The following is a 15178-nucleotide window of genomic DNA, read 5'->3' as shown; positions in this document are numbered from 1 at the left end:
GTGTGTGATATCACTATACCACATACAATACAAAAATCACAGTTTACATTCATGCATCTCTTTTTGGATAAATAATATACTTTTGTTTACTTATATTATGAAGTTGCTAAATATTTTAAAGTCATTATTTCCTAATCTAAAACAGTCCTTTAACTTGTGCTTATGTTAAACACAAGTTAAACAAACAAAAGAAGGCACAATCAAGCTTAGGTTTAAGTGCAAGCAAAGAATAAGTGCTGACAATACAGATCTAAAACAACATCCAACACAAGGTCCTCCATTACACCAGGCTAGAACCTTCAGAATAGGGTTCTCTCAATCCCAACTGAACTAGTAAGAACCCCTGCTTTAGGATATACAGCATTCTGCACAAGCTGCATTGTTAAATAGGCTTCTGCCAGATGACACAGAGAAGCCAGATTTCAGTCAGCCACTATTTCTACTGCAAAAGTAAGTTTCACAACAACATTAATCTGCTGCTGAACTCAACCAGTGTTTATAAAAAAACAAAAAAAACAATGAATGAATAATAAAAAAATAAATAAAACTTGAACGAGTTGCCCAGTTGCTGACAATGTCACAGTGGACATGCAGTATTGCTCATTTCTAGTGAGTGCATACAGCTTTGTTGGTTTTAGTGGAAGCAATTTAGTCAGTCACAAACTTCCAGCGTAGGCACTTAGTGAGAATTTAAAACACCAAGTCATGTCTAACCCACATGCCTTCTTTCAATACTTGTGTAATGTGCGAGCGATTGTTGCAACACTGAGGAAATCACATGCCTCTAGGAACTTGAGGTGTTTGGGGATTCCCGTAAAATCCCACTGGAGGCAAGATTCAGAGCAAGACTGATATCTTCATAATCAAAAAGGCACAAAGACAACAAAATATCAAAAGCTCTTCATATCATCTACATGATTTTCTCCACGTATTACAAATTGCATTTCCAATCCTGAGACAGAATGTAAACAGTGACAACCCTCTGCTTAAAGGGACAGTTCAGCCAAAATTCTGTCAAACTCTCGCCCTCATGTCATTTCAAACCTGTATGACTTTCTTCTGTATATTTTGAGAAATGTCAGTGATTTTGGTCCATACAGTGAGAGCCAATGAGAACCAAAATGGTTAAATATACAATGTTTTTTATGTATGTTCCACACAAGCACACACACACACACAAAGATAAATGACCTTTTTGAATTTTCATTTTTGGGTGAACCATCCCTTTAAGAGATTCAAGTAGAGAAGCATGAGCAATGCATCACAACAGTATTTGTTCTTATGATGGTTGATGTGTGAGAATGTGTGTCTGCAGGGAATAATTTACATAACATTTCCTCAATCTCTAGAGGTGCATTCTCACATGAGAGCACAAAAAACAAATATCTGATTGATCTCAGGTGGTGTAAATGTTCTTATTTGACTAAAAATAGGCCACGTACACACTGCTGCTAAATTCGGTTGTCACTTCACCTTTTAACGCTTAATCGTGTTCTGTACACACACAGTTCAGTAAAATACAGGAGTGACAACAGCCTTCTACAACCGTATTAACTCTGCATCTATAACCGCCTTTACAAAAATTCCATGTAGTGTGTACAGAACTGAACAACTAGTTGTTAATGACGTTTTTAACGTGCATCGGAGATGTCTTTTTATGCACAGTGAATCACAGGGAAAGCACGAGCCTTGACTCATTCGTGTTGCCAGATTTTGCTAGAAAAATCAGCGAACAAGAACTAAATCCAAGTGCTTTATGCTGAAAAAAAGAACAAAATATTGTGACTCTTGCCTGCTTACTTTAATAACTCCATAAACCTGGTCGCTTTATGAGACGAGCTTAAACAAGCACAAAATGCTTAAAATTAATGTGTTCATGGCAACACTGGCAACACAAAAAGAGCATGTTCTGAGTGAAACTGGCAGTACAAGCATAAAAAAAAACAAAAAAAAACAACACAATGCCTCCGTCAATTGTTTACTTAAATTGCTGAAAATAACGAGTGTTTTGTCACTGTAATATTACTTTAATACACAATAATGGATACCAAACCCGAGACACCAGAACGTCACTATGGTTTCCGAGCGGTCAATCATCCAAGTTTCTAGAGTGAGTCATGTTCCGTACACACATGTAATGACATTTTAGGGGATTCACTCCCGCATTTAAATGCGGTTGTCACTCCTTAAACTTGCAGTGTGTCCGTGACCATATTAATATGAACTTATGGATAAATCATGATTTCTGTGTGCAAACATTCACACATCGATGTGTGCATAAGCTCATTAAAACTGTTAACACACAACAGTACCTGTCTAAAGGCAGGAACACACCAAGCCGACGGTCGGCCGTCGGGCAGTTTTCCTTCGTCTGCTTTTTTTTCAGCCAATTCGACATGTTGAATTGGCGTTGGAGCTCGTCGGTCTGTCAGGCCATCTAATTATTCTGATTGGCTGTTTAGCTACTGCCGCCTGCTGTTTCAGAAAGGCATTTCATCTCAAGCAGGCGCAGAACTGACGTACTACTTGGCCGTCGGCTGTTGAGCATCTGTTTTGTTGTGGCAGGGCAACTTTGGACATAGACGCTGCAGACGTGAGTAAACCCCGCAGTCTGCTTTCGTCACCACTAGTTTATCGGCATCGACTTGGTGTGTTCTGCCCTTAAATCTTAAGGACACTTCACTGGTACAGTGCTTCATTATCTTCAAGTTTAGCGGCTGATGATCCATCGCCAGCTTCCATTGACCTAAACCAACTGTTTTGTGCACTAGATCAAACACCTCTTGGCTCAAACAAGCGTTCTGGACATTCGAGGGGATTCAAAAGGGAACACCGTCTTTGTCACTTTGGCAAAAAGGAAGATCATGCTGTCCTGAGGTTTGAAGCCAAAGGTCAGTCCCTGAAAAACTTGTGCACGGTGTCTTATCCTGAGTGCACAGCAATAATAAAGTACCTTGGCCAGAACACATCACATTCTGTCAGTATGACGGTGGGACGGACAAGTCAGGCAGATTTGAGGGGAAGTACATCAATCTTTCAGTCTTTAAACTTGGCTCCAAATATAGGTCCAAAAATTCTGCTGGTCATCTACTGGTCATCAAATCATCAAAAATGAACATCTATATAAAAAATAAAAAAAAGAGGTGAAGAGATCATGAGCAATAACATGTGCCTCATAAGGTTTCATTTGTTAATATTAGTTAATGCAATAACTGACATGAACAATATATTTGTACATCATGTTACGACCCACTCGTTATAAGCCACAACATAAAAGAGGGATTAGACCACGAAATCAAATTTCCAGAACAGTGTTTTAACAGTGTTGAGATTAACATTAATAAATGCTATAGATGTATTGCTAATGTTAACAAATGATACGTTAATGTGTTACCAAGATAACTATAAAAGTGTCCAGACCGCCTTCAGAATTCAAATTACAGTAAAAACGGAAATGGCAATGCATAATTTCCATAAGTTGAATAGGGAAGGTGTAGTACGTACAGCATAAGCTTAATGAAGAACACGGAAGGCAGTCATACTCGTTGATCCTCGCCCACTGCCATTATAAAGCTCAGATTCGTCAGGATATTTATTAATATTTCTATGATTATGTTTGTCAGAAGAAGAAAGTCATATACATCTAAGGTGGCTTGAGGGTGAGTAAATCTTGGGCTAATTTAAATTTTAAAGTGAATCCTTTAATAAAGGCCTTCTGAAGCGAAGTGATGCATTTGTGTATGAAACAAATCCATATTTAACAAGTTATAAAGTAAAATACCTAGCTTCTGCTAGACCACCTTCCGTGTTCAACTTAGGAAGAAAGTGTAACTGACGTTGTGTCAGTTAAGCTTTTTTCGTAATTTCAATATTGAAGGCGTTGGACGTGGCGCAAGCATTTTGAACTGCGAGAGGCATTACACTTTCTTCGCAAGTTGAACACTGAAAGCTAGATATTTTACTAAACCTTAAAATAAAGTGGTTTAATACCCCACTTCTTGAGCTTGATACTCGTTGGTTCCGTTCACTGCCATTATAAAGCTCAGATGCGTCAGGATATTTATTAATATAACTCCAATTTATTAATATAACACCTAGGATGGCTTGAGAGTACGAAAAGTTTGGGGTCATTTTATTTTTAAAGTGAACTAACCCTTTAACCGGTGCTTGGAGCAAAAATGTCCCCCAAATTCAATGCAATGATTTATATCTGCGAGAGAATCACTCACTCCTTTGACCGAAAAGCTTTTGTAGCATATTTAATTCATACAGTTAAGACTATTCAATTTCTGTATTTTTACTTGAATACTAAGCTAGACTTAGTGAAAAACACTGCCTTATTTAAAATATTTTAATAAGTCTTTGAAAACCCTGGTCTAATACATAAAATCCCAGGTAGAAATAGATCACTCTTGTTATTTTACGATTTCTATCCCCAAATAAAATTATTTTTTATTATTAATGTATTGTTATATATTTTCAGTACAGTAATGTTACAAAATAATTTAATATAACAATGTACACTTATAACACTTGTGTTATAGTACCCTGGCATTAAATTACCAGTCTCTCTGACTGTCATGATCTATATATCATGATTGTCTCTTTCTCTATATATTTTTTCCATCAATTGGAAAGTCATAGAAAGGCAATAGTGGACCTTTTTTCTTTCATCACTGGGGCAAATGGTAATGCTAAAATATATATTTGCTATGGTCTCCTTAGATACCTCTATAGACCTTTACAGTGCTATAGTTCATTTAAACCTAGAAATGTCCATTGTTCATTCATATATCTCTATTGAGAAGGTGATTTTCTGTGTTTGCAAAGAACTCGATAGAAATCATGTGAAGGTCTACATTTTTTGGAAAGGTCTTAAAAATAGTATTAAATTGGAAGTGCTGACACCTGCAGATACCCTGGAAATGTGTGCCGAAACTTTGGCTCAATAGCAGTACGAATGCGGAAGTTTGTTTTTTGGTTGAGACTAACCATGACGGTAACATCCAAACACCAGGTACACACACATACATATTATTCTTGTTTTACTTTTTGTTTAATCTCTATTGTGATGGTACAGTGAAAATAACATTATATATATATATATATATATATATATATATATATTTTAGGGGTGTGACGAGACGGGTATCTCACGAGACAAGACGAGACTCGAGATTGAGTTCACGAGACAAGATTTTTACACACTATTTTTAAGAAATCCTCAATGTTTTAACTAATCATCTTATAATGAATGTCATTTCAGTTCTACTTTCTGAGTATGAATTATCATATGCAGTAAAAGATAACAATACTCAAGTACTGTAAAAGGTTTTGCCACTAACTCAACTGACTGACTTCTCTCCTGTATGATTTCAGTCTCTTTAGGCCTTACTGTACATGATAAATGAGCTCCTACAACCTTTGACCTCCTAACTGAACTCCTTTCCACAAACTGATCATAGAAATAAAACAGTATAAATGAAAATGGTAACACTTTACAATAAGGTCTCATTTATTAACATTAACCAACATAAACTAACAATGAGAAATATATTTGCTACAGTATTTATTAATCTTTGTTTATGTTAGTTAATAAAAATAGTCATTCATTGTAAGTTGATGATAGTTTACAGTGCATAAACTAATGTTAACAAATCAAACCTTACCGTTTGTGCTTAATAAGATTAAGAGAAAACTGTTATTCGTTTTTATAGTAACACTTTACAATAAGTGCAACCATAATCACACTCTCTCAATATTCAAAGTGCAAATAAGACCAACTTTTTCTTTGATACAGAGCTGAGAGATGGTTACAACTACACTGCCCAGCCTAAAATAGCTTTCATATTCATTGAGAGATATTTGCATTCATCAGGGAGCCGCTTTGAAAATGCGTTTGAATGCGCGCTCGCGTTTACTTTCACTTTCAGCGATCGCGCATACTCTGTGAATATGGATCGGCGGCGACCGTTATCCAACTGAATTAAATGTTTTTTTCACACTTTAGTTTTTTGGGAATTTGCTATCTTGATTTCTTTAAAGATGATTTCCTTTTTTGATTTTTGTCTGTTCATTGAACTTGTCACCAGTATTGTTTTCATTTCACACACAATAAATCTTCAGTACTGCACATTTTTTGTTAGTTGTCCATGTGATTATTTTGTACCAAAACAATACGGTTCATTTTCTTTTTTTGAACATTTTCCTTTATTGTGTAACAGTTGGCACTTTCAAAAGGACTGTTTCATTTGTATTTTATTGATAAATCATAAAATATATATTTTTTAAATATATTGTATATTTTTTGACGTGTGGATCGTTTATATTAAAATGTAAAAAAAAAAAAAAAAAAAAGGTTCAAGTTTGACACACAATCTTAACATTTTAATCAAAGAAAAAGGCATTTTAAAAAATACATTTAAAAGATATTTTCCTTAATAGATAAAAATTCAAATAAAAAACAACATTCTAGCGCAGTGCTTAAGGGCTGGAACGACCCATCACAGTGTTTACATTCATCCCGAATCCCGTCATGTTTCACACAAAACTCCTGCACAGATGCTAACGGCTATTATGGCAGCGCTGCTTAATACAGTGGCGTTCATACAGTCTGGGTTTTTATGAGCGTGACAACGAGGAGGTGTATTTTTGTGATAGCAGTAAGTGTAAAGTGACTATTGCAATGGGGAAAATCAAAATAGCTTAGTATAATTAGTCTGAGCTTTTGTTTTATTTATTTTCACTTTTAGTTTAGTGAATTTAACTACTGCTTATAGAACTTCTGCTTTTTTTATTTTTAGATTGTAATGTTATAATGTTAAAAAACATTGTGATTTGACCATTGTTTGCAATGGTTACATTCACTATTCACTTGTTTTCATAGCCTTTAATATGAACAACACTGGGCAGAATATGAAAGAAGTTTTTAAATAAATAAATAAAATAAAACTTAACTTATAAATTTTTTTCTTCTAAATCCAAATAGAAAAATTTTGCAAATATCAAGATATATACCGTACATTTCTCAATTTCTAGATCAGATTTTTTTGGCCATATCACCCAGCCCTACTTCAGTGTTTCTCAAATCTGTCCTGGGAATCCTCTACATTGCTCTTTTTCCCGTCTCCCTCATCGGACACACCCAGATCAAGTCCTGCAGCCTCTGCTATAGGGTTGATGTCCTGAATCAGGTGTGTTAAATGAGGAAGACATCTAAAAAATGCAGTGATGGGGGGTTCCCAGGACAGGTTTGAGAAGGCGTGGAGTGACTGATACATTCACATCATTCGAATGAAAGCCAGGGTAGGTCACAATTCATTTGTCTCACCTGTGTGAAGAAAACAACTTCAGGATCACCACCATGGACGGACAGAGCTTTGGACATTGAATACTGGTGACGTTTCTTCCTCTGAACGTTTTATTCCTGGTAAAACGTTAAATATCTGTTCATTTTTCCACAGTTTTTATTCTGTTTAGAATGAGTAAGGGTCACACTTTATATTAGGTGTCTTTAAAGTCAGCGTGAACCAGAAGTCGCTCAGTATTGTGACGTATTTTCCATGTGAAACAGAATTTTGAGTGAGAAAAACAGAGGGCGTGGTTGGTTTTTTCCACTGGAAATTTATTGGATCTAGAAAAGTGAGCGTTCTGTTCAGTTCACTGTCAAAGCTTGCAGCAGACTGACGGTTTGAGGGGATGCTCTACTCAAACCATAAAACTGACGTCATCAGAGAAAGAAGGCCATTCCAGAGGGGAGTACATTTTCAGATTTTGATTAAAGATAAAGCCAATTTCTTTGTACGTGTTTTAACTTGCACGGATTAATTGTTCACCACAGTTGTGTGCTCTAATAAAGTAAATGGGGTCAATTTCATGACCACTTCAACTACTATGTATGCACTTGCATAATAAAATGTTAGGTACAATGTAGATATCTTTTGTGTTCATGTAGTTTCACAAAACACTGCTATTGAGGTGGATACAGGTATACAGGACAGGTGGACTGGTTACGTTTAAGATGGTTTAAGGGTCAACAGTGTAATTAATTACACTGTAATTACATGCAGGTATTTTTCATAAGTACAATATAAAACATGTGGTTACAAAATAAGTGCATTGTAACAAATGACCAATTTAAATGTTAGTACATAGTAAAGACACTTAATATAAAGAGTGACCTGAATAAGAAAAGCTTTGCACTATACCACACATTAAGTATTAATGTAATATTAAAAAATGATTACTCACATTCTCATATACATTCATTTTTGTTATGCTCACTCATGCAGATCTATTCAGCATGAGGCTATATAACATTAGTCAAGTGTTTCTGAATGATAATGCAGAAGTCCTTTAGATACACACCAGACCCATCAGCTCCACGATGGCAGCACAGAAGTCTCCAGACTCTTAGCAATGGCCTCCAGATGCAGACAAAAATGCCACCTGCGATAAGATAAGATAAGATCATTCAATCTGAGCGACCGCTGTTTGTTACTGAACATCTCTGAAAATAGATTAAACCATAAATTATTCTTCATCTAGGTTATAGTCACTTCTATTTAGCGGAATCCATCACCAAAATGTCGTCGTGTTTTGGCACCTGACACACACATAACTCTGGACGATTGTCGCTAATGTCAACAAATCACTTCTATTTCGATGTTTATGCTGCATTTAATAGTGTGAAATCGCTCCATCAACTCCGAAATACTTATAAATTATAATTTGATCCAAGCAATATCGGATAATCTCGAGTACGAAACAGGTTGAAAGATGGATGAGGATGAAACAGCCCGCGCCGTTGTTTCACTGGGCGCTACAGTCAGTAAAGCAGCGCATTTCTCACCTCTGCTGTCGGTTTCCATACTATTAGTATTTGGTGTGGCCATCAGTGTGTTAATATATCCTTTATAAACTTAATTTACATATGCGACAGGTACAAGTAAACTTCCCGCGACAGCGTGCGCATAACCTGAACCCTGCTGTGAAAGCGCGTCAAATTCGAATGGGAGGGAAATGATTGAGTGACGTAAAGATACAAGACACATGACGTCGGTAGGTTGCCATGACCGCTCCTTTTATTAAGTCCAGTTACACTCTGCATAATGTCATTATTATTCGACATTGCTGTTTGTCCTTTTTCCCTGTGTTTACCAGGCTCGATCCCTACTCCACTAACACGTCACTGTTCACCGTTTCTGTGCACTCTTCCAGGTGCGCGCGCTGTTTAGGGAATTTTACTGTACATGGCAACCGCGAGTTCACAACTCTTGCATGAGTGTTAGTGGCGCACACACATCGCGAAAGATAATGTTTTTTTCTCAATAGCATACTATTTACTATATAACATATAAAGATATAAAATAAACAGTAAATTAACTCTTTTCCGAATCAAGCCAAACGTTTTTTTTCATTGACCAATCGGAGATGACTTTACGTACAACCGCATACAACCAATCAAAAGTCATTTCACTTTTGCCGCGTCAAAATCTAAAATGACTAAATTCTTTACTAGGAATATTTTCTCTAGCCATCAATGTTCGTTACCATGGCAAATGTGTCCGTTTCTTTAGTGAAAGCACAAACTGACGTTTAGCGCGAATCTGTGTTTATATTTTCATTTAAAATCGTCGGTTCTGTTAATAATGTTCGTGAAGGAAGAGGCTTATTTTCTTCATGAAGCTTGTTTCTCTTCCTATATCAATGCACTTCCGCAACATTTACTCAAAATTCATATATAGATCAACATCAGTCAGTGTCCAAAAAGTTCCTCTACAAGTCCCACTGAAACACAATGTGATTTGAAACAATATTTACATCATTAAGAAGACTTAGTTAATGGTAAATAACATCAAACAAGTGAAATCCTACATTTCTGCTAAACTTCAAGTTCAACAAGAGCTCACAAGTTTAATTTCATAAACACAATAATGGAGGAAATTCTTACCTTTTAAACACCTTTTAAATAATTCCTTCCCTTCTTATGAAAATTGTGTCAGCTGCTGCACGAAGGAAATGAATGAAATCCACTCATTTTCTTCTTTATTGTTAAAATATCGCCAGAATTAAAAGGTCTTAATCGGTATTTTCTGTTCTTCGGTGTTTTCAGCAGCAGCAGCAGCAGCAGCATTATAATAGTTAATCTCGTTGTTTTAGAGAGTCCTGAAGAAGGCTGTGAGCACGTTGCCTGTTGCCGAGAAACGGTTGTTGTTCCCGCGCGTGTTCAATAGCGCTCTTCCTTGGTTGATTTTTGCTTTAAAGTGAAAATGGAGCATTGCGCCCCCTGTTGGTTGATGTCTGTCTGTGCGAGTTAAATCACTCTTCAAAGTTTAACAACTTCAAAGCATGTAGAAGTAATTACTCAGAATGAAAATTTCACATCAGTATAAAATCTGACCTTAAATGAATACATGAATCTGTAGGGAAACAGCCTGTGAATACAAATACAACTAATAATCCATCATTTGCTTCATGCTTCATGGCCCGGTTTCACAGACAGGGCTTAGATTAAGCCACGATTAGGCCTTAAATTAAGGCATTTTAGTAGCTTTTATAAACATGCCTGAGGAAAAAAAAAACAATGGCAGTGACATATTTTAATATATCAGTGCAAGTTGCTTTCAGTTAAAGGTGCTAAAGAGGATCTTTTCGTCGACTGAGAATCCAAAGACTGTTACTGAGTTTTTGAAATGAGCGCATGCGTAAGAACAACCCCCCTCATTTTGAGGGAACGCCTCCCAAAACTTCTGCACGAGTATTGGAACACGAGTGTTTACCACGAGCATTCTCTGTGTGGTGTTAGTGGATTCATTGTGTCGGACTCACCGCAGGTAACTCATAATCTGCAGTTGTTACTCCTGTCTCCGGACAAAAACATTGCATGCAGCACCTGTGGAGTGTGGAACGTTACTGGAGCGGGCAGCCGCGCTCGTCTCTCACAAGGAACGTCACGGCAGTGATTGACAAGCCAGAGGGCCAATCGTTTATGCGATGATTGCGTAAACGATTGGCTTATGTTTTTAAGGCCCTACCTCGTGCACAGATGATTTATATTAATATTATTACTTTCAGTGCACCTAATAAATAGTCTTTTATCAGTTAGTAAAGACAGTTTCTAATAATATTGCAAAAATGTATAAAACAAAACATCCTCTTTAGCACCTTTAAAGCAGCTCAAACATGCATTTTAGTCTGGGACTAGGCTTAAAGGGTTAGTTCACCCAAAAATGAACATTCTGTCATTAATTACTCACCCTCATGTCGTTCCACACCCGTAAGTCCTTCGTTCATCTTCAGAACACAAATTAAGATATTTTAGTTGAAATCCGATGGCTCCGTGAGGCCTGCATAGGGATCAATGACATTTCCTCTCTCAAGATCCATTAATGTACTAAAAACACATCTAAATCAGTTCATGTGAGTACAGTGGTTCAATATTAATATTATAAAGTGATGAGAATATTTTTGATGTGCCAAAAAAACAAAATAACGACTTATAAAGTGATGGCCGATTTCAAAACACTGCTTCAGGAAGCATCGGAGCGTTATGAATCATTTATCGAATCTGCTTTTCGGAGCGCCAAAGTCACGTGATTTCAGCAGTTTGACACGTGATCCGATTCATGATTCGATACACTGATTCATTATGCTCCAAATCTTCCTGAAGCAGTGTTTTGAAATCAGTCATCACTAAATAAGTCGTTATTTAGTTTTTTTGGCGCACCAAAAATATTCTTGTCACTTTATAATATTAATATTGAACCACTGTTCTCACATGAACTGATTTAAATATGATTTTAGTACCTTAATAGATCTTGAGAGAGGAAGTGTCATTGATCCCTATGGAGGCCTCAGTGAGCCATTGGATTTCAACTAAAATATCTTAATTTGTGTTCTGAAGATTAACGAAGATCTTATGGGTGTGGAACGACATGAGGGTGAGTAATAAATGACAGAATTTATTTTTGGGTGAACTAACCCTTTAAGCCTTGTTTGTTGTGACATCTATCAGCAGCGGTACCTTTAGGTACCAGCAGATGACAGTCTCATCCCTCATTGTTTCCATAGACTGTTATTCCCGGACTTAATTTCCCAGTATCCTCTGCTGTGCCTTGTTTGTTTATTTCCCTGTCTATTTAAATGCCTTTTGCCCTGTATTCTTTATGAAGTCTTGTTTGTTTTGGTTTATATTTTCAGTTGGCAAAAAAACATAACAGTTCTGGTGTTTCTTATGTTTGCTATATATCTGGGTCGTGGATTCCTTGTTTCTGTTTGCTCTTTGTGGAGCGTATGTATGTATGTATGTATGGACTGATTAAATTTGCTTGACCCTCTGCCTGGTATGGACTTATTTAAGATGGAGGATAAAATAACCTTGGATTTCATCAAAAATATCTTAATTTGTGTTCCAAAGATGAACAAAGGTCTTATGGGTGTAGAACGACATGAGGGTGAGTAATAAATGACAGAATTTGAGACAGAGTGTTGCTGTAATGAGAAGAAAAAAATAAACTTATTACAAATTTCACTTTAATTTCATTTTTATTCAGTTTGGAAAGAAGTTCTCTGCAGTTTCAACCGCCATTCAAGGCAGAAATAAGCTGCTGACTTAACTAAAACACTGTGTGGGTGTTGTGTTAACCACATCCGAGCACCAAATCAAACCACAATTCCCCCTGATTATCTATCTGTCTGTCACTGGCTCTAATATACACTGCTCAAAAAATTAAAGGAACACTTTTCAATCAGAGAATAGCATTAAGTCAGTTAAACTCCTGGTCAGTTAAAGGATTAGTTCACTTTCAAATTAAAATTTCCTGATAATTTACTCACCCCCATGTCATGTTCATGTCCTTCTTTCTTCAGTCGAAAAGAAATTAAGGTTTTTGATTAAAACATTCCAGGATTTTTCTCCATATAGTGGACTTCAATGGCCTCCAAACAGTTGAAGGTCAAAATGACAGTTTCAGTGCAGCTTCAAAGTGTTCTACACAATCCCAGATGAGAAATAAGGGTCTTATCTAGAGAAACCATCACTCATTTTCTTAAAAAAAAAATTAAAATTATATACATTTTAACCATAAATGCTCATCTTGAACTAGCTCTCTTCTTCTTCTCTATTTATATTCCGGCAGTGTAGACACTGCTGCTAAGTGTATTACTGCCCTCCACAGGTCAAAGTTTGAACTTAATTGTCCAATACAATATGCTAGTGCAAGTATATAACAATTAGTTCAAACTTTGACCTGTGAAGGGCAGTAATACACTTAATAGTGTCTACACACATACACATCCTTACTTTCTTTTCCAGCTTTTCTTTCTCCAGCATGTACACCCTCATCCTCCAGGTGTGATTTTAGATCTATGAATGAAGGGTTGTTGATGTTTCTCTACCCTCTTCTTCTCTGTGCCGGTCAGTAGCAGCTGTACTCCATGAGCAAGGACATGCAGGGCCGGATGGTGGAGCTCATACCCCGACTGACAGAGGAGAAGCTCATAGAGCAGTTACTCACTGCCAATGATGACATTAACACCACGTTTGCACAATATCACAGGTTAGAGGCATGATGTTTGACAACATTTCATGAACAATTCATATGTCAACTTTCACTTCATGCACATGGAGACCTGCACAGTGTAAATGTGTTGTAAAAAATATGGTGAATAAATATCTGACTCATGATAGATGATCCAAACAATCCTTTTAAAAGGTCTTTATTATATTAATAATAGTTAAAATACACATCAGTTGTTCGAGTTAATAGTTCCATCATAAAGTTCATTATGTTTTTTCCTTGCAGAATCTCACACACTATAAACACAAATAGCATACGACTTTATCTTCATATGGCAGAAATAGCTGTATCAAACCAAAAACTGTGTTCACATCCGTGATTAGTAAGAAGACACCTGACCTTCACATGTACTGCCACCCAGTGGAAAACAAAATCATTGCATGATAAACTTACAAAAACTGCCTTGGCCAGGGTTATTATGCTAATTTAAATGGTCTTATTTGTTAGTTAATTTTGGGAATTATAAAACGTCTTATATAGAGGACTTTATAATGACAGGGTTCCCTCGATCATAGAAAACACTGAATTTGAAAATCGGTGGGGTTTTTTAAACTTGGTAAAGAATTAATTATTAAAATCTTAAATGTTCATATACATTTTTATAGTAAATAAATATTTCTGTAAATATATTACAAATATATTTTTAAAATCCTATTTAATTTTAAAATCCTTATAAACTAAGCATGAGTGACTGGAGAAGTCATGAAACTTCATTTGCTGAAAGGTTTGTGTGTATCCCACTTATCAAATTACTTTAATAACTAGTCTCAGTGTTGCTCAACTTCTCTTTCTTCAGATTTGAAAGGCATCTCAACAGACAGAGCAGTACACAGTCTGTAAGAATATATACATTTAATATTAAATACTGCTGATTTAATCTATAGATAGATTCTTTATTTGATTCATTCTTAATTCATTATTTCAGAATCCAGCTAATGCAAACCTCATTGATTTTGGTACTTCCAACCAATCAAAGGCAACAAATGGTGCTCACAGTGCAATCAGCCAATCAACAGTCACCACACTATGCAATCACATGGCAGGACTGAGTAAGTGCAAATTTTGCTCATATTTTGCTCACATTTTATTCTTCAGCTATTAATGCATAATTTTGTTGCATGATTTGCTACAGGCACAAAAGGAGATGACCTAAAAGTAAATAAAAGCAGCTCAAAAAAAGGTCATTAAAGCAGTATTACGGCCTTCCATTAAGGCGCTGGTGTCGGTGGCAGAAGTAAGCACGTTAAGTACGCGTGCCAATGAAGTCCATACGTGCAGATGTTAAAATGCAAACTGTCTCTTTATTTTGTTCCAGTCAATAAACACTGCTTCCAATCAGCTTCCTGTGATCTCTCGTTCTTATACTGTTCATAAGCATAAAGTTCATACCTTGCAGACAGAACACTTTATCAGTAATCCATATCAATATATAAGCAATCATCTGTGCAGTACAACGATGTATGGTTTAGCATGATTAGCACGGACAAAAACTGTTTGCCTCCCAGCCACCAAACACACCTGTTGCCTCATTAACCCGTGCTCTAAATATACAGCCCATAGACTGTAAAAAAAGATGGACGACGCGACGCCGCTTCCTT

The 15178-nt window shown here is 36.3% G+C and overlaps 1 protein-coding gene and 1 long non-coding RNA gene across 3 annotated transcripts; one reads left to right on the top strand and one right to left on the bottom strand.

Annotated features, from left to right (window-relative positions):
* Positions 1–53: 53 nt before the first annotated feature.
* On the bottom strand, positions 54–10197 carry LOC137010176 (uncharacterized). Of its 2 annotated transcripts, none has more exons than XR_010893260.1 (4): positions 9953–10197; positions 8368–8448; positions 7331–7426; positions 54–3119 (listed from the first exon to the last, which is right to left on the bottom strand). It is a non-coding gene; the product is annotated as an uncharacterized lncRNA (long non-coding RNA). The 2 variants fall into 2 exon arrangements; XR_010893254.1 differs by lacking the exon at positions 9953–10197 and adding an exon at positions 8852–8977.
* A 3243-nt stretch (positions 10198–13440) lies between these two features.
* Positions 13441–14793, top strand: LOC137013805 (target of Myb1 membrane trafficking protein-like). The gene is made up of 4 exons (XM_067377758.1): positions 13441–13559; positions 14377–14416; positions 14506–14629; positions 14713–14793. Exons 1-4 carry the CDS (start codon positions 13450–13452, stop codon positions 14766–14768), a joined length of 330 nt encoding a protein of 109 aa, XP_067233859.1. The 5' UTR covers positions 13441–13449; the 3' UTR covers positions 14769–14793.
* The last annotated feature ends 385 nt before the right edge of the window (positions 14794–15178 follow it).

Source organism: Chanodichthys erythropterus, chromosome 3, assembly GCF_024489055.1.
Source record: "Chanodichthys erythropterus isolate Z2021 chromosome 3, ASM2448905v1, whole genome shotgun sequence".
NCBI classification, from domain to species: domain Eukaryota; kingdom Metazoa; phylum Chordata; class Actinopteri; order Cypriniformes; family Xenocyprididae; genus Chanodichthys; species Chanodichthys erythropterus.
Note: the sequence above shows the minus strand (reverse complement) of the source record. Positions and strands in the feature narration are given on the sequence as shown.